The 25,613-nt window shown below is 41.1% G+C and overlaps 1 protein-coding gene across 1 annotated transcript in view; it reads right to left on the bottom strand.

Moving 5' to 3' along the window:
* LOC115107508 (sterile alpha motif domain-containing protein 5-like) overlaps positions 1-21,829 on the bottom strand; it is a 38,400-nt gene extending 16,571 nt beyond the window's left edge. Inside the window, exon 1 of the mRNA XM_065008495.1 lies at positions 21,338-21,829. Within this exon, the coding sequence (XP_064864567.1) occupies positions 21,338-21,829 (492 nt within the window). The remainder of the gene's footprint in view (positions 1-21,337) is intronic.
* Between the last annotated feature and the right edge of the window lie 3,784 nt (positions 21,830-25,613).

The raw sequence follows: 25,613 nt of genomic DNA, 5'->3' as shown, positions 1-25,613 counted from the left end.
TTAACACTTAGTGGTTTATGTTTTTATATAGCAGTCTTCTGGTCTTGTTCATCATCTCTGATGTTTGTTCTCCTGTCTCTACAAGGACTTGGCAAGTGGCTGAGATTGTTTATTCTGTCATTTTATTATCAGACCAAATTGGTGTTGCGGGAGACCAGAGCAATTTTCAGCCCAGACATGCTAATTAGACACTATATGCTGCTCAGCCAGAGAGAGGAAATAGACATACTTTTTGTACAATACAACCCCTTTTATGACTCCTGCATATCATGGGTTATGGGGCAACAGATGGCTATTTGGTGATGATGGCGGGGATGGTTTGGGGCTGCTAGCAGCCTGAGCTAACCTTGGCTACCCATCCACATCGCTCCGGCCAACTGACATTTATTCTGAAGGCCCTACCAAGAACTAAAGTCCTCGTCCGGAGCGTCTTAGTTAAGACAAAGACTAGCATTTTAGCCAGGCCCATCACCAAGCTCTGTCTGCTCATTGAGGCAGACTAAGCCTATGAAATAAGTCTGATGTTGAGCTCCAACCCCCATCTTTAAGTGACATGCAACCCAAGATGTCGAGCTCATGAACTATGGATTTTTCACCGACACGCACCCACATACAACCATACATCTAGGTCGATATAGGACCTTAGACAATTATGAATTACGATTAGGCTCTGATGCAGTATGGTTTTTGTTGTTATGGGCTCTACTTTAAATATTTTAGGTAATTGATTATGCATTTTGTGCATTTTACAATTAGGGGCCGGAATGTTAGAGCCAAAAGACCCATTTGTGTACAATAACCAGAGCATTATTAGTTTAATTATTAGTGTGAAGCCATTATTGGAAGAGTCTTGGTTTGACCACACTTGCTCGCACTTACTCACATGATATCTTGAATTTATGGCACACAATAGCCTTCATTTATTGCACTTGTAAGTTATTAGAATTAGAGGAATTATAAGAAACATTTTCCATCTTCTATATTAGAAAGTCTAAGTTTTATACGCTTGAACGAAGAAGCATCCTTTTGTTTGTAACTTGAAATCCAAAGTGCCACACTGCCATCGTCTCTACAGACATGCAGTAAAACGTCTCCCCTCACCCCCTGGCTCTAGCCTACTGTAGTTCTAACAGGGATAAAATGCCATCTAGCCCTCCCGAAAGCATAGTAAATGGCCCCAGATAAATCACCTCCATTTTATTTAATAAAACAGGTTGTGTATAAATCACAGTTCTTCTCCTCTTCTGTCTACACACAAAAACACACACTCGAATAGCTCTTTGTTGACTGTGGTTGGGTGTCCACCATCAGCATCGGCCTGTACCCTACCTGCTCTAAACACTGTCCCGGCCCCTTACACTAAGCCTGAATTTGTCCTGCTAGGTGACTGAAACTTGGACATGCCTAAATCACTTGACCAAGTTCTAAAGCAATGGGACTCCCTAAATCTTTCTCAGATTATTACCAATCCTACAAGGTATGACTCCAGACACCCAGAAAAGGCTACTCTCCTTGATATTTTCCTCACAAATGATCCTGATAGGTATCAGTCTGGTGTTCTCTGTAATGACCTTAGTGAGCAAGCATTCCTTCATAACTTTGCCTCTGTAAATTTGTATAGAATCAGCTTGATCCACTCTTTCGAAAATGCTTGGACCTTCTTTTTTAATATTTTCAGTGGTATTGTAACAACCACACCCCATACAGAAAATGAGAATTAAAAACAGGTTCAGCCCTGAATTTTTTTTTGTTGCCTGCAGTACAGAGGTCTATATCGGTCTGCTAATAAAGGCCCAGTGCACTGTTTTTGTGTCCCCATATAGAAGAAACCTTTTTGTTTCCAGGTAGAACCCTTTAACATTCTATATGCCAACAGTAAACAACATTGGCAATGCTGTTTGTGGACTCAAATATCAGGGAGATGAGGTGTTATATGACTATTTCCTGTGTTTTGGAAAATAATAATTATGGCAACGAAGGTAATAAAACTCAGCCTACACAGTAGCATTAGGCTATATAGCAAAGAAACAACATGTCTTGTTAATGTTCTGTAAATATGTACTGCACCTTTATTTATTAAATGGGAACAAATGTTAGAAATTATCTGTTTGCGTGATCAAATATGCTGTACATCAAAGCCGACAGACTTGAAGCACAGGGTAGTAGTACAGTATATAAAAAAAAGGGGGGGGGGGGGTTTAATGCAAATAGTCCTTGTTTATCTTCTCATATGGGAGCTCCACTACAGCCCTGTCGATTTGAATGGGGGCATGCTCAGCCTTTCCTTTAGTAACATGGTGGTTCATGCACAGAGGTGTGGGTGTGTGTGTGTGTGTGTGTGTGTGTGTGTGTTTTATTCCGTTATAAAATCCCTGTTTATCTTTCCAAATGGGAGTAGAGACACAAAAAGAGACCAGGCAGGCACAACAGGATGCTAGAGCTCTGGTGGATCAACATGCTCTTATATGCAGGATTTAAGATTCATTCACATCTACATAATAAATAAATGCAGTGCTACATTCATGATGAACTGTACAGCAGCTAGAATGAGGGGAGCAAAACGTTAACAGTTCCCTGAGTGGCATTATGGGCTAATATAATAATATAGTGCAGTGCAGTGGAACTGTTCCGTGCAGTGGAAGTGGCTCATGTGCGCCAGTACATTACACGGTGGCCTTAAAAAATGCCCATTAAAGTTCTCTCTTTTATGCTAAAACACGACATTCCATGCATACTGTAATCAAACACAGACAATTCTGGTGAAGAAAGGAGCTCCTTTTGAAAAGCAAGATGTTCAGGAGATTCACAGAAAGGAGAAATCAAATCATTCCACAGATGGGGAAAGTGGGTTTTCTCTTTGAGCCGCAGTAGCAGACAGACAAGGGAGCTTCCCAGGTCTACTAGGCTGAATGCAAGAAACCTTCTCATTTGCCATTAATTCAGTGATGTAAAGTACTTACAGTTGCTTGCAAAAGTATTCACCCCCTTGTCATTTTTCCTATTTTGTTGCCTTACAACCTGGAATTAAAATATATATTTTCTGTGGGTTTGTATCATTTGATTTACACAACATGCCTACCACTTTGAAGATGCAAAATATATTTTATTGTGAAACAAACAAGAAATAAGACAAAAAAAACAGAAAACTTGAACGTGCATAACTATTAGCAGTATGCTTAGGGTCACTGTGCTGCTGGAAAGTGTACCTCAGTCCCAGTCTCAAATCTTTGGAAGACTGAAACCGGTTTCCCTCAAGAATTTCCCTGTATTTAGCGCCATCCATCATTGCTTCAATTCTGACCAGTTTCCCAGTCACTGCCGATGAAAAATATCTCCACAGCATGATTTTTTTTTCTGTAAGCAATGGCATTTTTCTGGCCACCTTTCCGTAAAGCCCAGCTCCGTGGAGTATATGGCTTAAAGTGGTCCTATGGACAGATAATCCAACCTCTGCTGTAGAGCTTTGCAGCTCCTTCAGGGTTATCTTTGGTCTCTTTGTTGCCTCTCTGATTAATGCCCTCCTTGCCTCGTCCGTGAGTTTTGGTGGGCGGCCCTCTCTTGGCAGGTTTGTTGTGGTGCCATATTCTTTCCATTGTTTTAAAAATGGATTTAATGGTGCTCTGTGGGATGTTCAAAGTTTTGGATATTTTTTTATAACCCAACCCTGATCTGTACTTCTCCACAACTTTGTCCCTGACCTGTTTGGAGAGCTCCTTGGTCTTCATGGTGCCGCTTGCTTGGATGGTGCTCCTTGCATACTGGTGTTGCAGACTCTGGGGCCTTTCAGAACAGGTGTATATATACTGAGATCATGTGACACAGATTGCACACAGGTGGACTTTATTTAACTAATTATGTGACTTCTGAGGGTAAATGGTTGCACCAGATCTTATTTAGGGCCTTCATAGCAAAGGGGGTGAATATATATGCACGCACCACTTTTCTGTTTGTTTATTTTTTAAATTATTTTTTAAACAAGTTATTTTTCTCATTTCACTTCACCAATTTGGACTATTTTGTGTATGTCCATTAGAACAGGGGACAAACGTTTAGGGTTCTACATTGTGACATCATTAAAATACTCCTACTACAAGGTTTAAACATTCTACATTGTAACATTCTACAATCAATTTAAATTACATGTTGCAGTGCAACAAAATAGGAAAAACGCCAAGAGGATGAATACTTTTGCAAGGAACTGTAAGTAAAACAAATGTTTTTGTTTACTTTACAATTAATATTTTTGACAACTTTAACTTTGCAACATTCCTATAGTGTACTTTTTATAATGTACCTTTTACTCCATACATTTTCCTTGACACCCAAAAGTACTACGTACATTTCGAATGCTTAGCAACACAGAAAAATTGTCATGCTCACACTAATCAGGAGAACATCCCTGGTCATCCCTAAAGCAGACTCAATAAACACATACTTTGTTTTTTAAATGATGTCTGAGGGTTGGAGCGTGCCCCTGGCTATCCATAAATAAATAAAAACAAATAAAATGGTGCATCTGGTTTGCTTAATATAAGGATTTTTTTTAAATGACTTATACTTTTACTTTTGATACTTAAGTACATTTTAGCAATTACATTTACTTTTGATACTTAAGCATATTTAAAAGCAAATACTTTAAAACTTTTACTCAAGTAGGATTTTACTGGGTGACATTAACTTTTTCTTAAGTCATTTTCTATTAAGGTATCTTTACTTTTACTCAACTATAACAATTGACTACTTTTTCCACCACTGCATTAATGATGCAGTATGCCCACGTCTGACTCAACTCCACACCAAGGTTAGGAAGGATAGTGATAAAAAACAAGCAGATGTTATTTGAAAACACGTACAGCTCTCGCCCATCCAGGATTTCAACCAAACCAAGCTTTTGCTTAGCTTTGAAATTGTCAATGAATACTACCTATGTGCGATAGAGAGAATGCTAACAGATAGATCTTGACTAAATATGTTCGCTGTTGCTATCGAAGTCATTCCAAAGGGTAAGTTTTACAGAGCAAATGAAATGTGATCAACGATACTTTGCAAAGTCATCAACAGCTTTCGTTTCAATTCAACCAATGGTCCAACTAAAACTAGGCTAATTTAAAAATAGGCCAAAAGTTTCAAGGCCTAGGGGTTTCAAGGCCTAGGGGTTTCAAGGCCTAGGGGTTTCAAGGCCTAGGGGTTTCAAGGCCTAGGGGTTTCAAGGCCTAGGGGTTTCAAGCTTTGGTTGATTTCAAATGTAAGTTAATCATTAATATGTTGGATTCACGTCTCCATCTCAACCAGAAATGTAAGTTAAAGAATAGGTCTAAATCAATTCTAACTTTATTTAAATGCATTAAAATTGGATTAGATTAGATGTAGTCCTATTCTTAGTCATATTCTTTTAGATGTAGTCCTATTCTCTATTCTTTTAGATTTTTGGTTGCGATGCAGATGTGAATCCAATATATAAAATATGAATTGGTAGCCAAACTGGATATTGAATTGTGTTTGTCAACACAACCAAATATCAACATTGTAAGGAGATGGATCTTCTGCTTGGATAGTTCCATCTGTGCCACTGACTTAAACAATTGGACTAAATCAAATCAAACTTTAAGTTCACTTTAAATAACGTTTGATTTGATTTATTCTTTAACTTTTATTCTTGGTTGAGATGGAGACGTGAATCCAAAATGTATTTTTTTTAAATTGTAGACAAGTTTGAATTAAATCCAGACATATCAGTGGCACAAAAAAACCATCTCCTTCAGTTGTTGATATTTGGCTGCGTTGACAACCAAACACAATTCAACATCACTTTTGCGATACAGTAAATAGCCTATTAACTAGACGACATGTTAATAAATTATATCACAACTGCAATCCAGGTCATTTAAGTGTGCTAATAGAAGAACAACAGTAAAATACATTGTTGTTGTATAAAAACAAAATATCTGACATTACCTTTCCCTTCCATGCCATTAGAACAGCCTCAATTAGGCGCGGCATGGACACCACAAGGTGTCATGTGTTCCACAGGGATGCTGGCCTATTCTTGATACACACAGGAAACTGTTCAACATGAAATCCCCAGCAGCGTTGCAGTTCTTGACACAAACCAGTGCGACTGGCACCTATTACCATACGCTTGAAACTTTTTTCATGTCCATTCACTCTCTGAATGGCCAACATACACAACTGTCTCAAAGCTTAAAAATCCTTCTTTAACCTGTCTCCTCCCCTTCAACAACACTGATTGATGTGAATTTATCAAGTGACATTTTATCAACCATCAATTTCATTCACCTGAAAAGATAGAACGGCTGAACTCAAATGTGCTGGTTGATAAAATACCTGTATTTATGGGAAAGATGTTTTAAAATGATATTGTAAATTGGAATGGTAGAGTTATGTCCTTCATGGAGTTATCATAATTGTACGGGAAGGTCTGCTCAATCCAAGAGTTCAACCAATTGATTACATCATTGCCCCAAAAATGGAGGAGGCGGGTGGCAGCAGGAGGAGGTAGGGAACTGGTCTGTCTGCCCAATATAAAGGATCAAAACTGGCGGAAGAATAAAAATAGCATAAATAGGAAAGTATACCAGTTTCATTTGAGGACCAGGATGTTTACAACTGTGCCATACAGATGGCAAAATAGTTGAAGAGATTTTTGATGTGCAGGGTGTATAAGTTGATATATAAAACGACACAAGATTCAAAACTTTGTGCTTTTCAGCTAAAATTATTATATAGACTTCTTGCTACCAACAAAATGTTGAATGTTTGGGGCATAAAATCATCGAAGCTCTGCAGATGTTGTTGTGAGGATACAGAAAGAATAGACCTTTTATTTTGGTATTGCCCTCAGATAGCCTGTTTCTGGTCTCAGCTTCAGGAATGGCTGAAAATACATAGCATTGATCTAAAATTGACCCTAGAAATAGAACTGTTAGGAGTTCTGGAGAGTCAGTAAATTACTGATACTCTTAGTAAAAGTATTTATATTCAACTCTTCAACTCGCAATCAACTACAATGAAATTGTACGTTAAACAGCACAGCATAGTTGAAAGATATGTGTTGCGTAGAAACCCGGAGTGGGTGGCCAGCAGAGATAGAGGGATGGGCTGAGGGAAGCTGAGGGTTGGGATGTGGAATTGGAGATAAGTGGGAGTGGAGTTGCTGCGTGGGAGATAAATGGGTCAATGGTCAAAGATAAAAGTTTTTTTTAAAGGCTAAATAAAACATAATAAAAAGTACATTTGAATGACACTAAGTAGCAGTGTTTTTACAACTAATGCCGGTTTGCCTGAGGCTTATGCTGTGCAGGTGTTTGTACACATACATATACACACACTATCATTCAAATAAACACATACAAGAACACACACATATGTAATAGTGCCAGACATGCACACAAACATATACAGTTGGCATTGCTTTTATGATTTTAGTTTTCCTTGATGTCCTTTGTTTTAAATTGATCGTTTTTTTGTGGTTTTTTTGCATTGTTGTTTGCTGTTTTCTTCTGTCTTTATCTTTTTTCTCTTTAGTTCATTCTCTTGGTTGTTGGTGCATGAGGGGGTGGTTCTTGGGGGTGGAGAATGGAATTCATTGTATTTTTATTTAAATGTTTTCTTCCTGGGGGGGGGGGACTGTGGGTGGGGTCTTGAATGGTTGAGGGTCTGCTATTGGGGAACGGTGGGGGGGATCTTGGAGGGTTCGTGTTGATGTTTTTTGGCCTGGTGGTAGATTGGTCAACATGCCCTTGAGCAGGGCATTGATCCTGGATGCTTCTGTGTGTCGCTCTGAACAGGAATCTGTTGGATGACTGGTATGATGTAGTTGCTCAGCGGCTTCACTGCAAGTATATTGTATGTTTCGAATGTTCAATAAATAAATCAAATATATTTTTTAAGTATTTAAAAAAAAGTGACATCATTAAAGGATCATAGCTTTCACCTGGATTCACCTGGTCAGTGGATATCACGGAAAGAGCAGTTGTTCTTAATGTTTTGTACACTCAGTGGATGTATTTCAATGAACCTTGACCAAAACTTGCACTTCTGTCTTTTCACTAGCTCAGAACAGCATGGTTTCTAATTGGACTCCAGCTCTAGAATCTAGACTGTACAAGATGTACTGTGGATTACAGGTTATACTGTCGACCGGTGAAATTCACAGTATTAGTGTTCTTGCTACGGAGGGAGAATCCTTTGTCTTACAAGATGATTTTATCAGAGCAAACATTCTAAACGATGACGTCACCATTGTGGCAGAGCCAGCAATCAAGCATCATCCATGTGCATCCTTATTTCTGACTCATCTCCTTCCAGGCCAGAGCAGGAGAACCTCAGACTTTCCTCTACTTATAGAATCTGCCAAGAGACAACAACCAACATGAGGTCACCCTATGACTTCACTACAACAGTCACACTTCTTAGCTGCTCATTGTCACTGTCAGCCCTAGTTTACTACTAGAGGTGTGAACTGTCAGCATTTCACCTAGATTTCATATTTCACATTTGTTGTAATCGTCTGAGACCTGATTCAAATCATATGGGTAAAAGGGTATTTTGTAGAGCATTCTAATGAGGGAAACTGGACTGGCCATTCACCTTTATCTAGGGAACAGTAGGCTACAGTGAGGCGGCATCTGAAAGGGCACCCTGCTATTCCCTACATAGTGCAATACTTTTAACCAGTCCTATGAGTCCTATGAGCCAAGGTCAAAAGTAGTGCATATAGGTGGGAATTCTGACCAGATTTAAAGCTCAAATATGTCACTTTTTGGGCAACCTGACCACATTCACATAGAAATATTTGTTATAGATCTGTCATTCTCATTGAAAGTAAGTCTAAGAAGCGGTAGATATGTTCTATGTGTGCTTTCTCTGTGCTTCACGTTCTTAAGTTTCATTTTTGCATCTTTTACTTTCAGTTTTGTACACTAGCTTATTCAATTAGGCAAACTATTAGACTTAGCAACCTAGAGATGACAGATCGATTTCTGCAAAGAGCAGCTTTAATCACACATAAATAGAACAAATGAAAAGAGAGTTGAGGAGACAATGTCATCCAACTGCGTTGTTCAGGGGCAGAACAACACATTTTTACCTTGTCAGCTCAGGGATTTGATCCAGCAACCTTTCTGTTACTGGCCCAATGCTCTAACTACTCGGCTAACAGCCACCCCAGTGGGTTGCAATTCAGTAACTATAGTAGAGAGATGAAAGAATAATCCTTTAAACATGACGGGGGAACCTTTTAACCTCGCACAGTACAGCAAGGACCTATTAACCTCACACAGTACAGGAAGACAAAACACACCGTGTCTGGTCGAAAAACAGTTATTTGTCTCCTGCCATTGAGTGATGCTTTAAATGCCACTAAATAATAACCTGTCATAAGTCTGGATAAGACTGATCTCTCTCTTTTCCTTTTCTCCTCCTCCCTTTTTCTTTTATATTTTTCCCTCGCTCCTCATGACACACGGATTCCCTGCTTTGCGGACATGGTGGGGTCGTTCATGCTCCGGGTCATCTTGGCAACCACTCACACTGACGTCATCTACTCAGCGGGGCACAACAATTGAAATTGTAAAACATTTAAAAAGTTATCCTGTTTAGATAAAACTATACTAAATATATCACCAAATAACAGATTAAAACACACTATTTTGCAAAGAAGGTCTACAGTAGCCTCAACAGCACTCTGTAGGGTAGCACCATGGTGTAGCTGGAGGACAGATAGCTTCCGTCCTCCTCTGGGTACAATACAATACAAATACAAAACCTAGGAGGCACATGGTTCTCACCCTCTTCCATAGACTTACACAGTAATTACGACAACTTCCGGAGGATGTCCTCTAGCCTTTCAGAGCTCTTGCAGCATGAACTAACATGTTGTCCACCCAGTCAAAGGATCAGAGAATGAATCTAGTACTCAAGCATACGTTACAGCTAGCTAGCACTGCAGTGTATACAATGTGGTGAGTAGTTGACTCAGAAAGACAATAGTTGAACAGTTTTGAACAACCACATTTCTTCCAAAATGAAGAAGCAAGAGAGAAATAGAGAGAGATTGTCATATATTTTTTCACTTTCATTTACTTAGCTGGTAAATGCAGCTAGCTAGTTTAGCTTACTGAAACACCCTACTCAAGCAGAGGGCTGCTGTGTTAGCTATCTGGCTATGACTTTCCAACACAACACCGGAACTCTTCCAAGTCAAGAATGTCACCAGGCCCGCCGGTGTAACTGCTTACTTACTGTACACTAACATTACTGCATGCTTTACAAACGTGTTAGTTCTACTATGGGGACAACAATGTCGGCTGTTTGTAGAGGTTTGGCATGGAAGGTTTTTTTCGCCAGGTCACATACAGCTGATGTGTTGTACATTGAAGTCCACAAGGGAAGAGAAGGAATACAACGTGGCTGTTATGAGAGTGAACTGCGTTTAGGCGTGATCAGGGGTGTATTCATTCCGACGATTCTGTTGAAAAACATTTTTTTTACGTAAGCAAACGGAACAAAACACATAAACATACCTGAATTTGTCCAATAGAAACTCTTGTTTGCAACTGTTGGACTAATAACTATACTAATTATTATACCCTATATCAGTTAGATGCAGGAAAGAGTGTCTGTCACCTCAAATTTGTCTCTCGAACCTGCGTGCATCTATGTTGTAAACTTTCATTCATAGGCTAAGTTGTAGCAACCTCATGAAGGGTATAGGGAAAATTTGAGTACCATGTAGTAGCCTAAACCTATCACTGTTACATTGAACCGGGTGAATGAAATATGAATGAGATTCATCCAATATGCTATAATAGAAATAAGGCCATGCTCAGGCCAGTAGGTCAGGAGAGAATGCAACATCAACAGTCAGCTCTTCTCAATGAACATGGCTTCATGGCAACAGTCAGGCAAATTGAACAAAGCAACACCCCTATCCTCCTCCTCACACTCACCCCTCTTCCTCACCCAACAACATCATAGCATACACCCACACATATTCTTATGCTTGATTAAAAAAATGCTTGTGTGCAACACTTAATCTAATCAGTCCTACATTTGGCAGTTAATTTTGTTTTGGTAAATAAAGTATTAGCAGCACTAGATACCCTGTAGCCTACCACACCTAACTGGCACATGTAATGTGTAGGCTATAGTCCATAGACTCACATTGTGGTGCAAATACAGACATGCATAAGTATACACACCCGTACACAGACAGAGACAGAACGGGAAGATGTTCCTCTCTCCACTCTAAACTGTAGCTTTATTTGTGTTCCTGCCAAACGTACATACCCCAAACCGTCCATTAAAAATACGTCGTTTTTCTTCACCAAGAGAATTTGTGATTTATGAGTCTGTAAGGAAAGCAGTATTGGCTTTTAGTTAAATTGATCATAGAACAACTGCTTTGCCCATTCCACAGAGAAAAATATGAATTCAATCTCCAATAGATACAGTAGGGGGATATCCCCAAATGCTTTTCCTTTAATTACTTAGACACATTCAAATGGAATTTTGTGTCCGCAACATTCAATGTTGGTTCAGGAACTCTGCGCCCACCTAAAAAATAATATAGGGGAAACACTGGAACACCATGAACAGAGAGGCCTCACTGATACATGATGCTACACTCTAATGCTAGTTCTCAGCCACCATCTAAGACCTAACCCTTGGGCTTGAGAGTTGAGGACACTAGATAGGTGAGGTCAGTGTGAATGAATAATTATCAGGTTGTAAATCGCCACCCTCTACAGGAAATTAGAGACTGATTGTCAAATCACAGCAGCCGACAACACAGCAATTCGAACACAGACCTTCCCAGGGTAGAACCTGTTCTTAGGGCAATATGTAGGATGTGGTATGTATATTTATTCCCTCCATTTAGTATGATATATTACATACTATATTACTTTACATTAGGTTACATTATGAATGTAGTAGCGGTTAGAGGACATCATAAGTTGTACCCGGTCGTACAACAGCATACAAATTGGGTGACGTAACTTACAGTGCCTTGCAAAAGTTTTCACCCCCTTTGGCTTTTTCCTATTTTGTTGCATTACAACCTGTACTTTAATTTGATTTCATGTAATGGACATACCTAAAATTGTCCAAATTGGTGAAGTAAAATGAAAACTAATGTATTGTTTTTTTTATTTTAACAAAAACGAAAAAGTGGTGCGTGCATATATATTCACCCCCTTTGCTATGAAGCCCTTAAATAAGATCTGGTGCAACCAATTACCTTCAGAAGTCACATAATTTGTTAAAAAAGTCCACCTGTGTGTAATCTAAGTGTTACATGATCTGTCACATGATCAAATCAAATCAAATTGTATTTGTCACATACACATGGTTAGCAGATATTAATGCGAGTGTAGCGAAATGCTTGTGCTTCTAGTTCTGACAATGCAGTAATAACCAACAAGTAATCTAACTAACAATTCCAAAACTACTGTCTTATACACAATGTAAGGGGATAAAGAATATGTACATAAGGATATATGAATGAGTGATGGTACAGAGCAGCATAGGCAAGATACAGTAGATGGTATCGAGTACAGTATATACATATGAGATGAGTATGTAAACAAAGTGGCATAGTTAAAGTGGCTAGTGATACATGTATTACATAAGGATGCAGTCAATGATATAGAGTACAGTATATACGTATGCATATGAGATGAATAATGTAGGGTAAGTAACATTATATAAGGTAGCATTGTTTAATAACCTCTTAGAACTCCTGCTCTATACTGCCCCTGTTGGAGAAAGTGCGTACCCATAGTAAACTGAAAATATTTTTACCCAAAATTGCTAATATATGCATATAAAAATTATTATTGAATAGAAAACACTCTAAAGTTTCTAAAACCGTTTAAATTATGTCTGTATGTAAAGCAGAAGTCTCAGGAGAGCCATTCTCCCAAACACTCTGTCAACAATGGAAAAGTTGGGTCTACTTTGACGTCATCGCCAACACCCTTCCCAGGCAGCTACGGATCCAGGAACAGTCTCTATCAGTTCAGCGCGATGTCTGCTTTCAAATGGCGCGTTCACTGTGAGAATCGCACGAGCCCTGCACCTTTGGCGCGCGAAATTCCGCGTGTCCCTCTCAAAACCGGGCACTCTATTGCGCGCGGCCGATTTGGGTTACGTCTTTTTCCAACATGCAGCATTCGAAGCCGGTTTGTCTGTTAGCGCTGTCCTTTGTTCTACATGCTAAAAACATCATAAAGCTCGATTTTGCACATCGTTTGACCAGTTTAATCGACATATAATATGTAAATTGGAAGTTTTAATGCGCAGAGTGCTGGACCAGAAGTAATTTTTGATGCATTCCAGCTGAAGCTGTTAGCATATGCTAATACAGGGACACACAACGTGAAACCAAACGATGTATTGGGTAAGTATGACTCCTTCTACGTCTTCTGATGGAAGAACATCAAAGGTAAGGGAATATTTATGTGGTTATTTTGGGTTTCTGTGGACTCCAAACGTACTGCTAATATCCGAGCGCCGACTCCTAGTATAGCCAAGTGAACGATGTCTGTAACGTTAAAAATAAATGTAATACAGCGGTTGCATTAAGAAGAAGTGTATCTTTGTAACTATATGTAGAACATGTATATTTAGTCATGTTTATTGCTTGTTATCTGATGTTATCTGTCGGAGCTATCATCATTTCTCCTGACATTTGAGTAGCATGGTTTTTAAAAAAATGTTGTCAACCGAGATTTATGGATATTATATAGCATATTATTTAAAAAAAATTAAATGTACTGTGTAACATGTAACATTACTGTCATCTGATGAAGATTTTCAAAAGGTTAGTGAATTATTTATTTTTTAATCCTACTTTTAAATTTTATTTTTTCTGGGACAAAATGGCCGCCGCTTGCCTTTTATTTCGGTGGTGATCTAATATAAATATGTGCTATGTTTTCGCCGTAAAACATTTTAGAAATCTGACTTGCTGGGTAGATAAACAACTTGTTTATCTTTCATTTGAGCTATTTTACTTGTTAATGTGTGGAGGTTAAATATTTTTAGGAATATTTTTTTCGCATTGTGCGTTATGCTAATGAGCTTGAGCCCTAGTCACGAACCCGCATACGGTATTGGTGGACTATGAGGTTAAAGTGGCTAGTGATATATTTACATAATTTCCCATCAATTCCCATTATTAAAGTGGCTGGAGTTGAGTCAGTGTCAGTGTGTTGGCAGCAGCCACTCAATGTTAGTGGTGGCTGTTTAACAGTCTGATGGCCTTGAGATAGAAGCTGTTTTTCAGTCTCTCTGTCCCAGCTTTGATGCACCTGTACTGACCTCGCCTTCTGGATGATAGCGGGGTGAACAGGCAGTGGCTCGGGTGGTTGATGTCCTTGATGATCTTTATGGCCTTCCTGTAACATCGGGTGGTGTAGGTGTCCTGGAGGGCAGGTAGTTTGCCCCTGGTGATGCGTTGTGCAGACCTCACTACCCTCTGGAGAGCCTTACGGTTGAGGGCGGAGCAGTTGCCGTACCAGGCGGTGATACAGCCCGCCAGGATGCTCTCGATTGTGCATCTGTAGAAGTTTGTGAGTGCTTTTGGTGACAAGCCGAATTTCTTCAGCCTCCTGAGGTTGAAGAGGCGCTGCTGCGCCTTCTTCACGATGCCGTCTGTGTGAGTGGACCAATTCAGTTTGTCTGTGATGTGTATGCCGGGGAACTTAAAACTTGCTACCCTCTCCACTACTGTTCCATTGATGTGGATAGGGGGTTGTTCCCTCTGCTGTTTCCTGAAGTCCACAATCATCTCCTTAGTTTTGTTGACGTTGAGTGTGAGGTTATTTTCCTGACACCACACTCCGAGGGCCCTCACCTCCTCCCTGTAGGCCGTCTCGTCGTTGTTGGTAATCAAGCCTACCACTGTTGTGTCAACCGCAAACTTGATGATTGAGTTGGAGGCGTGCGTGGCCACGCAGTCGTGGGTGAACAGGGAGTACAGGAGAGGGCTCAGAACGCACCCTTGTGGGGCCCCAGTGTTGAGGATCAGCGGGGAGGAGATGTTGTTGCCTACCCTCACCACCTGGGGGCGGCCCGTCAGGAAGTCCAGTACCCAGTTGCACAGGGCGGGGTCGAGACCCAGGGTCTCGAGCTTGATGACGAGCTTGGAGGGTACTATGGTGTTGAATGCCGAGCTGTAGTCGATGAACAGCATTCTCACATAGGTATTCCTCTTGTCCAGATGGGTTAGGGCAGTGTGCAGTGTGGTTGAGATTGCATCGTCTGTGGACCTATTTGGACGGTAAGCAAATTGGAGTGGGTCTAGGGTGTCAGGTAGTGTGGAGGTGATATGGTCCTTGACTAGTCTCTCAAAGCACTTCATGATGACGGAAGTGAGTGCTACGGGGCGGTAGTCGTTTAGCTCAGTTACCTTAGCTTTCTTGGGAACAGGAACAATGGTGGCCCTCTTGAAGCATGTGGGAACAGCAGACTGGTATAGGGATTGATTGAATATGTCCGTAAACACACCGGCCAGCTGGTCTGCGCATGCTCTGAGGGCGCGGCTGGGGATGCCGTCTGGGCCTGCAGCCTTGCGAGGGTTAACACGTTTAAATGTCTTACTCACCTCGGCTGCAGTGAAGGAGAGACCGCATGTTTCCGTTGCAGGCCGTGTCAGTGGCACTGTATTGTCCTCAAAGCGGGCAAAAAAGTTATTTAGTCTGCCTGGGAGCAAGACATCCTGGTCCGTGACTGGGCTGGATTTCTTCCTGTAGTCCGTGATTGACTGTAGACCCTGCCACATGCCTCTTGTGTCTGAGCCGTTGAATTGAGATTCTACTTTGTCTCTGTACTGACGCTTAGCTTGTTTGATAGCCTTGCGGAGGGAGTAGCTGCACTGTTTGTATTCGGTCATGTTACCAGACACCTTGCCCTGATTAAAAGCAGTGGTTCGCGCTTTCAGTTTCACGTGAATGCTGCCATCAATCCACGGTTTCTGGTTAGGGAATGTTTTAATCGTTGCTATGGGAACGACATCTTCAACGCACGTTCTAATGAACTCGCACACCGAATCAGCGTATTCGTCAATATTGTTATCTGACGCAATACGAAACATATCCCAGTCCACGTGATGGAAGCAGTCTTGGAGTGTGGAGTCAGCTTGGTCGGACCAGCGTTGGACAGACCTCAGCGTGGGAGCCTGTTGTTTTAGTTTCTGTCTGTAGGCAGGGATCAACAAAATGGAGTCGTGGTCAGCTTTTCCGAAAGGGGGGCGGGGCAGGGCCTTATATGCGTCGCGGAAGTTAGAGTAACAATGATCCAAGGTTTTTCCACCCCTGGTTGCGCAATCGATATGCTGATAAAATTTAGGGAGTCTTGTTTTCAGATTAGCCTTGTTAAAATCCCCAGCTACAATGAATGCAGCCTCCGGATAAATAGTTTCCAGTTTGCAAAGAGTTAAATAAAGCTCGTTCAGAGCCATCGATGTGTCTGCTTGGGGGGGATATATACGGCTGTGATTATAATCGAAGAGAATTGTCTTGGTAGATAATGTGGTCTACATTTGATTGTGAGGAATTCTAAATCAGATGAACAGAAGGATTTGAGTTCCTGTATGTTTCTTTCATCACACCATGTCTCGTTAACCATAAGGCATACGCCCCCTCCCCTCTTCTTACCAGAAAGATGTTTGTTTCTGTCGGCGCGAAGCGTGGAGAAACCCGTTGGCTGCACCGCTTCGGATAGCGTCTCTCCAGTGAGCCATGTTTCCGTGAAGCAAAGAACGTTACAGTCTCTGATGTCCCTCTGGAATGCTACCCTTGCTCGGATTTCATCAACCTTGTTGTCAAGAGACTGGACATTCGCAAGAAGAATGCTAGGGAGTGGTGCACGGTGTGCCCGTCACCGGAGTCTGACCAGAAGACCGCCTCGTTTCCCTCTTTTTCGGAGTCGTTTTTTTGGGTCGCTGCAAGGGATCCATTTCGTTGTCCTGTTTGTAAGGCAGAACACAGGATCCGCGTCGCGAAAAACATATTCTTGGTCGTACTGATGGTGAGTTGACGCTGATCTTATATTCAGTAGTTCTTCTCGACTGTATGTAATGAAACCTAAGATGACCTGGGGTACTACTGTAAGAAATAACACGTAAAAAAAAACGAAAAACTGCATAGTTTCCTAGGAACGCGAAGCGAGGCGGCCATCTCTGTCGGCGCCTCGTAACTCAGTAAAAAAGATCTCAGTATATGTTCTGTTCTGAAAGGCCCAGAAGACCAATGAGCTCTCCAATCAGTCAGGGACAAAGTTGTGGAGAAGTACAGATCAGGGTTGGGTTATAAAAAAATATCAGAAACTTTGAACATCCCACGGAGCACCATTAAATCCATTATTAAAAAAGGAAAGAATATGGCATCACAACAAACCTGCCAAGAGAGGGCCACCCACCAAAACTCATCGACCAGGCAAGGAGGGCATTAATCAGAGAGGCAACAAAGAGACCAAAGACAACCATGAAGGAGCTGCAAAGCTCCACAGCAGAGATTGGAGTATCTGTCCATAGAACCACTTTAAGCCGTACACTCCACAGAGCTGGGATTTACGGAAGAGGGACCATTAAAAAGCCATTGGTTAAAGAAAAAAGTAAGCAAACATGTTTGGTGTTCACCAAAAGGCGTGTGGGAGACTCCCCAAGCATATGGAAGTAGGTACTCTGATCAGATGAGACTAAAATGGAGCATGTTGACCATCAAGGAAAACGCTATGTCTAGCGCAAACTCAACACCTCTCATCACCCCGAGAATACCATCTCCACAGTGAAGCATGGTGGTGGCAGCATCATGCTGTATGGATGTTTTTCATCGGCAGAGACTGGGAAACTGGTCAGAATTGAAGGAATGATGGAAAGTGCTAAATAAAGAGAAATTCTTGAGGGAAACCGGTTTCAGCCTTCCAGAGATTTGAGACTGGGACTGTGGTTCACCTTCCAGCAGGACAACGACCCTAAGCATACTGCTAAATAAACACTTGAGTGGTTTAAGGGGAAACATTTAAATATCTTGGAATGGCTTAGTCAAAGCCCAGACCTCAATCCAATTGAGAATCTGTGTTACGACTTAACGAATGCTGTACACCAGCAGAACCCATCTAACTTGAAGGAGCAGGAGCAGTGTTGCCTTGAATGGACAAAAATCCCAGTGACTAGATGTGCCAAGCTTATAGAGACATACCCCCAAGAGACTTGCAGCTGTAATTGCTGCAAAAGGTGGCTCTACAAAGAATTGCCTTTGGGGGGGTGAATAGTTATGCACGCTCAAGTTCAGTTTTTTTGGCTTATTTCTTGTTTGTTTCACAATAAAAAATATTTTGCATCTTCAAAGTGGTAGGCATGTTGTCTAAATGATTCAAACCCACAAAAAAATCCATTTTAATTTCAGGTTGTAAGGCAACAAAATAGGAAAAATGCGAAGGGGAGTGAAATCTTTCTCAAGCCTTGTTTTTTGTTATAACAGCAAATGAGTATTACAAGGAGAATTGACACTGTAAGCCCCAATGCATATTTTACTAAAATACTTCTAGTTGAACTCAAAGTCAATAAAAAAATAATTCTTAATTTTAAAATGTTTGTGGCACTGACTCAAATCTAAATCAGAAGTATTTTTTAAAAGTTTTGCTAAGTTTTGCTTTTTAAGTTTTGCTCTACTGCAGGTATCTTAAAAAAAAAATGTTTTTAATATCTGTGTTTTTGCATGTACATTGATTATGCCACAAAGATATAAATCAGATACAATTTTCTAAACTAATCTAATCATTTTAGTTAGATTGTTTTGTACCCATTACTGAAATGGTTGTTCTAATTGAAATGGCATAGGTAGTCTCCTCACACTGATCCTAACTCTGCCAGTTATTATGAATGCAGGTTGCGGGTGACTAAAACCTTAACTGTTGGATATCCTAACTCTGTCTGGATTCCAATAGGAATTACATATCACTTTGCAAGCATAATGTGACTTGCAGGTAGGGTTGCAAAATTCTGATACATTTCCCAGGTTTTCCAGAAATCCCAGTAGGAAGATTGATGTAAATCCTTCATTGACGTAAATCCTTCAGCCAGGATATATATACATTTTGGGGGGCCTGTAAACCATGAGTTTCATTCCACAGTGTTAGGGAAAGGTCTCAAAATAAGGCCTTTTGAGATAAATAGTCAAAGAGTTTACTTAAAACAACATTTGCCTAGGACTGTGAAAGGTCACAGGACTGAAAATGAATGAATTCGACAACCATGTCTCTGTCACTAACAAATAGTCATGGATGGTAACTCTACAATTCACTCTAAAAGGAGCACACTGGGAAAGTATATCATAGCCGTGGCTTAGTGGGGGCTTTACTCAAATTGTTCATGCTGATACAACTCAAATCTGGACCCCCTAAAGGGTCACAATGATGGTATGAGCTATGACTACAAAATCACTTTAAGTAACTGTACTCAGATATATTAAGTGCAATGGGTTTCCTCAAAGGTTTTGAGTAATGACAGCACATTGGGCTTTACAGTGTATGTTGGTGGTTAGCAGAACTAACGACAAAGGTTAGAATCAATTAAGTAAAAGGTTAGGAGAAATAAAAGGACAAAGGTTAGGAGAATAAACGTAAAACGTTAGGAGATTCAGGTTAAGGTTTGGGGAGGGGTTAGCTAAAATGCTACAGTTGTCCCCGACACGGCTCGAACATGCAACCTTTGGCTTGTTAGACAGTTTTGGTATACTCCTTCCTACCCATCCTCGCTAACCAACGTCGCTAAGTTTGTTTCTGTCTTACACACACACACACAAAAGTATGTGGACACCCCTCAAATTAGTGGATTTGACTACTTCAGCTTCACCCGACGTGTATAAGATCGAGCACACAGACATGCAAAGTCCATAAACAAACATCTGCACACAAGCCTAAGATGCGCAAGTGATTTTAGATTTGTGTGCGGCTGCTCAGCCATGGAAACAAATGTCTATTTTCCTAGGCAAGTCAGTTAAGAACAAATTTTTATTTTCAATGACGTCCTAGGAACAGTGGGTTAACTGCATTGTTCAGGGTCAGAATGACAGCTTTATACCTTGTCAGCTCGCAAGCAATGCCAAGCATCAGCTGGAGTGGTGTAAAACTCACCGCCATTAGACACTGGAGCAGTGTAAATGCGTTCTCTGAAGTGACGCTTCACCATCTGGCAGTCTGATGGATGAATCTTGGTTTGGCGGATGCCAGGAGAAAGCTACCTTCACGAATGCATAGTGCCAACTGTAAAGTTTGGTGGATGAGGAATAATGGTTGGTCGCTGTTTTCCATGGTTCGTGCTAGGCCCCTAAGTTCAAGTGAAGGGAAATCTTAACGCTATAGCATACAATGACATTCTATTCAATTCTGTGCTTCCAACTTTGTGGCAACAGTTTGGGGACAGTCCTTTCCTGTTTCAGCATGACAATGCCCCTGTGCACAAAGCGAAGTCCACACAGAAATGGTTTGTCGAGATAGATGTGGAAGAACTTGACTGGCCTGCACAAAGCCCTGATCTCAACCCCATCCAACACCTTTGGATGAATTGGAACGCCGACTGCGATCCAGGCCTACTCTCTACTGCTCTTGTGGCTGAATGGAAGCAAGTCCCCCCAGCAATGTTCCAACATCTAGTAGAAAGCATTCCCAGAACAGTGGAGGCTCTTATAGCAGAAAAAGGGGGACCTATTAATGCCCTTGATTTTGGAAGATGTTCGACCTGCAGGTGTCCACATACTTTTGGTCATGTAGTGAATCATAGGTCTTGGAGGCGTATCGACATATGTATCGTATGCTTTGTATGGCTCTGAGGCCAGGCTGCAGGGTGAACTGAACTCACTGACCCTGGGACAGTTCTATTCTCTCATGGTTATCATTAAAGAAATCTGATATGTGACCAGTCAGTCACTCATTACATTCGCGCTGGGCCTGACAAGTGTGAGGTGAGGTGCTGATCCAAAGTTTTTGTTTTTGGGGTATTCAAAAGTTTAGATTATTATTGCCACTTTTACCTGAGGCCCCTGCCCTCATGGCAGATAGATGATACAAACTCATTTTTAGATTATAAGGATGTGAAGAGTATTGGAAGCGAGGCACTAATATCTTTCTCATGATGGTAACCCCACCAAAGTGACCTTCAAAAGACAGACTGGCCACTGACCACTCTATCACCTGAGAATACACTGGGAGGCAGCAGGCACTTATGTGAGATCAATACAGGGTTTCTGTAAGACAATATGAGATCAACACTGGACAAAGCACACCAAAAACATTTGTGTGACTTATATACCTTGTTTGAGTATGGTGGCCTGGCGATGTTGATGCCATCTCTGATGACTTTATCCCTAATCATGATCTTCAGCTTCATTTTGGGGTAAATCGCCAACTCCCTTCGGTTGCCAAGCATCAGGTTCCTTTGCGCACACAGATATGTACCCCCATTCCTCCCGACCCAGTCACTGTCCGGTTCGGTCCAAGACTTTGACCCCCAGAGTTTGGACTCGTAATGTTCCAACAGGTTGGGGGGGGTGGTGGGCATTGGCTCAAGTGTGAAGTAAAGCCCGGCGGCTTCCTCATCCTCATCTTTCAGCCTTTGCACCGCGTTGTTGATCCTTCGCCGGTGGTGCGGTATGTAGACACCGATAGCATCCAGGTCGGGGGCCCCAATTTGTTTGCAAACTTCCAGATCATCATAGCCGTTATCCACGAAGGACTCCACATACTGAGAGAGCTGGAGGGTCTTCAGCCACTCAAACACGATGCTAGGTCCACGGGTGGTCATTTTGGGGAGCAAGCAAGAAGAACAAATACGAAGGTAAACGGTTCAGTAAATCAGAAAAACACTAGCCATTCTGCTTTATTCTAATGAAAATCCTGACTGCGTGTAGCATGCTCATCCTCTCCTTTTCTCCATCCGTCCCATCTACCAACATGTGCGCTACGCATAGAGCAATTGTTTGCCAGCTACTCGAAAGTCCCCACTCCGCAGTATCCCCACTACAATGGATAGTCCCCACCTACATCTCAATGCACTTAGTGTCCTGTTGGGTTCAAATGAATTGAACTGATTCGTGAGTGTTTGCTGCCATCTACTGGGAAATTATTGATTTGTCGATAACTGTGCCTCTGAGTGGACCAATGAAGGACATGTATGGGCTCTGGGACTTGACCTTGATGAGACTGTCCTGATTTTTAGGCTCAAACTTCATGAAACTGTCTGAGGCTCCCACTTTTAGACATAGCTGCTGGAAGTAGTAGTGGGGGGTGCGACAAATAATCCTCCCACAAAAATATCTTCATATTTTTACTGATGAAATAGCGCAGTCCAGCTGCCTTAGCTTCACAAGTAATCAGGCTTGAAGTGCTGGAGAAGCGAGAGGGGGCAGCGCTTCCTAAATTGTTTGAGAATACACTGAAAATGTATTCCGATCAATTCTAAATAAATTATAGTTAATTACCACTAAAATTCCATTAAAAACAATAGGTTGACAAACCAAATAAATATGTAGGCTACAGCAGCCTAAAAGTAGGTAAATGGTGGTTTCTTCTGTCTTCTCTCTGGCGAATGATGACGAACTGTAGGCTACATGTGTGCACTGCAGAGGCCCATTCGAGGCTTGACAACTTCATAATGTTGGAAAAAAATATCACCCGTCTGCCTTGATGTTCATAAAACTTCACCGACCTGCTCTGGTGCAGTGGAATCCAGAACAATATGTGACCACTTGGTTACAGCGACACCGTTCTGCCAAGGACACTCAAACCAGAGTGGCCCCCATAAAGCCCAAGAGCCTGACTCTCTCTGGAAGTTGATGTAGCCCTGCTTGGGATCTTTAGCCTATATTGACTATTTGTTGAGGCCCGTTAGGGTAGGCTATGTATGACAGGGTGGGAAATTGGAAATGTGAATTGGTCCAAATTGGAGGTAATAATGTGAAATTATAGATAAAACGTATCGGTGCTCATGGGCCATTTGAAATAAACATTTCCAAGTTGGAAATCGAAAATTCAACAATGAGTGATTTGGAAGGAATCAGTGGCTAACTGCAAGCATAACAAAGCCATCACTATCCTGCTATTCAGTGGAGTGGGTGTGTGGTCCAAGTCTAGGTTTAAGGATTTATTTTCCAAGCTTAAATAAGGATTGGTGTCCCGCGTGGGTAATTAAAATAATTCTAATAATTATTATGGATTTTAAACATTTAGGTACATATAAGTGTCTTATATTGGCTGAAAGCTTAAATTCTTGTTAATTGAACTGCACTGTCCGATTTACAGTAGCTATTACAGCGGAAACATGTCATGCGATTGTTTGAGGACTGCGCCCCACAATATTTTTCCACTGGCACAGGTTTCATACATTCACATATAAAGATTAAATATTCACTTACTTTTTGAAAATCTTCCTCTGATTTGTCATCCAAAGGGTCTCCGTTATAACATGTCGTTTTGTTAGATACAATCCTTTTATATCGCAAAAAGTCTGTTTAGTTTGACCCATTGATTTGATTAATCCACTCTTTCGTTTTGCAGAGAAAGGAATCCAAAAATCTACCTATAAACTTTGTTTCAACAAGTCAAAATGCATTTCTATTTACTCCTCAGACACCCTAAAATGTAACCAAACCATAATATTTATTTCGGAAAGAGATATGTTCAATAGGAAACCGATTTTAGCATGTGCGCAACTTCATCATTACGCGCAGTGACACAGATTTTGCAGACTGTGTCCTCATACAAAAACGGTTATTTCTTATTCGTTTTTGAAGTTACAAGCCTGAAACCTTGAACATCTGCTGACGTCTGCTGACACCCTGTGGAACATAGACTGCTGACACCATCCAGGGAGCTATTTTACAATATGACCTTTCTCTTGCATTTCTAAGAGGAAGGTCTCCCTCTCAAAAAAGATCTGGTTGGTTTTTCTTTGGATTTTCTCCTACCATATCTATTCTGTTATATTCTCCTACATTATTTTAACATTTATACAAACTTCAAAGTGTTGTCTTTCCAATGGTACGCATATCCTGGCTTCAGGGCCAGAGCTACATGCAGTTAACTTTGGGCACATCATTCTGGCGGAAATTGGGAAAAAATGGGCCTACCCCTAAGAAGTTAATTAATTAAAAGGATTAACATTCAACACCATGGCCAGAAAAGGTTGAATACATTGGCTATGCTGTCAATCCAGCATGACTTCTGCCATGTTCAAATCAACTGGAAACCCGGAACTGGGAAATCTCAGACTTCAGTGAGTTCAAGACAACAACCAAAAAAACTTTTTAAAAAGAGCTCAGACTGGGATAATACGTTTTGAACGGTCATCCAACTTGGAAATCCAAGTCGGGAACTCAGGCCTCGTTCTAGAAGATCACTGACATCATGATTCAATTTTTTTTTGTCCAAGTTCCCAGTTGTCTTGAAAGCACCATCAATCCAGAGAATGCCAGACTTTGATGACAAAGTTTGCCCACGAGGACCGCCGCGCCACCTTCCTGTTCAAGTGAGCACAATGTCCAAAGATGTGTTGTATGCTGCTGTATAAATGATGTAATATGCCAGGGAGATATGTATACTGTAGCTAAGAAAGTAATACTAAGTGTATGTTGTGTAGTAAGCTGTTAGTAGCCCGTGTGCCTCACCCTAATAATTTGTTCCCTTTCACTCTCATCACTTAGCCTACGTTTATGACTTGGTGGTGCACATGTAGCCTATAGGCTGTTTTAGAGAACTGTAGTCATGGAATATTGTAAGAGCTTTCATTGTCTGCTTTATATGCCTCCTTTATTTATCTTACGGTTCTGACTTAGTGTACAGGGAGAATACTGTAATAGCAGCCCATGTTCTGAATTCTGTCGCTTTACATTTCAAAAGTGCTGAAAAAATAGTTATATTGATTAAGTCCGTCCTAGCTTGCTCATTAATGTCTTAATTGAAATTACGGATTGCCTCTTATCCGCTCGTCATCCCCTTATGCCATAGTTTGTACATCTCAATTGTCAGTAGAAAACACATTTGTTTAAGCAAGTCAGCTATATCAGCTATATCTTTTTAAAAGGCAGTAAATGAGGCTGAATGAACTGTTTCGCTGCCAGACAAGGCTCCGCTGATAACTAGGTGTAGCAGTGGTGAGGATTCAAACCATGGTGCTGACAAGAAATTTGAATGCCAATCAAATTATTGGCATTCAAATGTAAAATGTGAATAATTATCAGTCACGATTGACAGTGATGATGGCCTATTTCAAAATTAAATCAAATCAATGTAAATAGTCCAGTGGCCATTTGATTAATTGTTCAGCAGTCTTATGCCTTGGGGGTAGATGCTGTTAAGGAGCCATTTGGTCCTAGACTTGGCGCTCCGGTGCCGCTTGCCATGTGGTACGAGAGAAAACACTATATGACTTGGGTGACTGGAGTCAGTCTCCTGAGGAGGAAAAGGTTTTGTTGTGCATGAACGGCATTCTAACATAGGTGTTTCTTTTGTCCAGGTGGGAAAGGGCAGTGTATAGTGCGACTGAAATTGCATCATCTGTGGATCTGTTGGGGCTGTATGCGAATTGGAGT

This window comes from Oncorhynchus nerka, linkage group LG24 (assembly GCF_034236695.1).
Source record: "Oncorhynchus nerka isolate Pitt River linkage group LG24, Oner_Uvic_2.0, whole genome shotgun sequence".
NCBI classification, from domain to species: Eukaryota; Metazoa; Chordata; class Actinopteri; order Salmoniformes; family Salmonidae; genus Oncorhynchus; species Oncorhynchus nerka.
The sequence above is the reverse complement of the archived record's forward strand: the minus strand, read 5'-3'. Positions and strand labels throughout refer to the sequence as shown.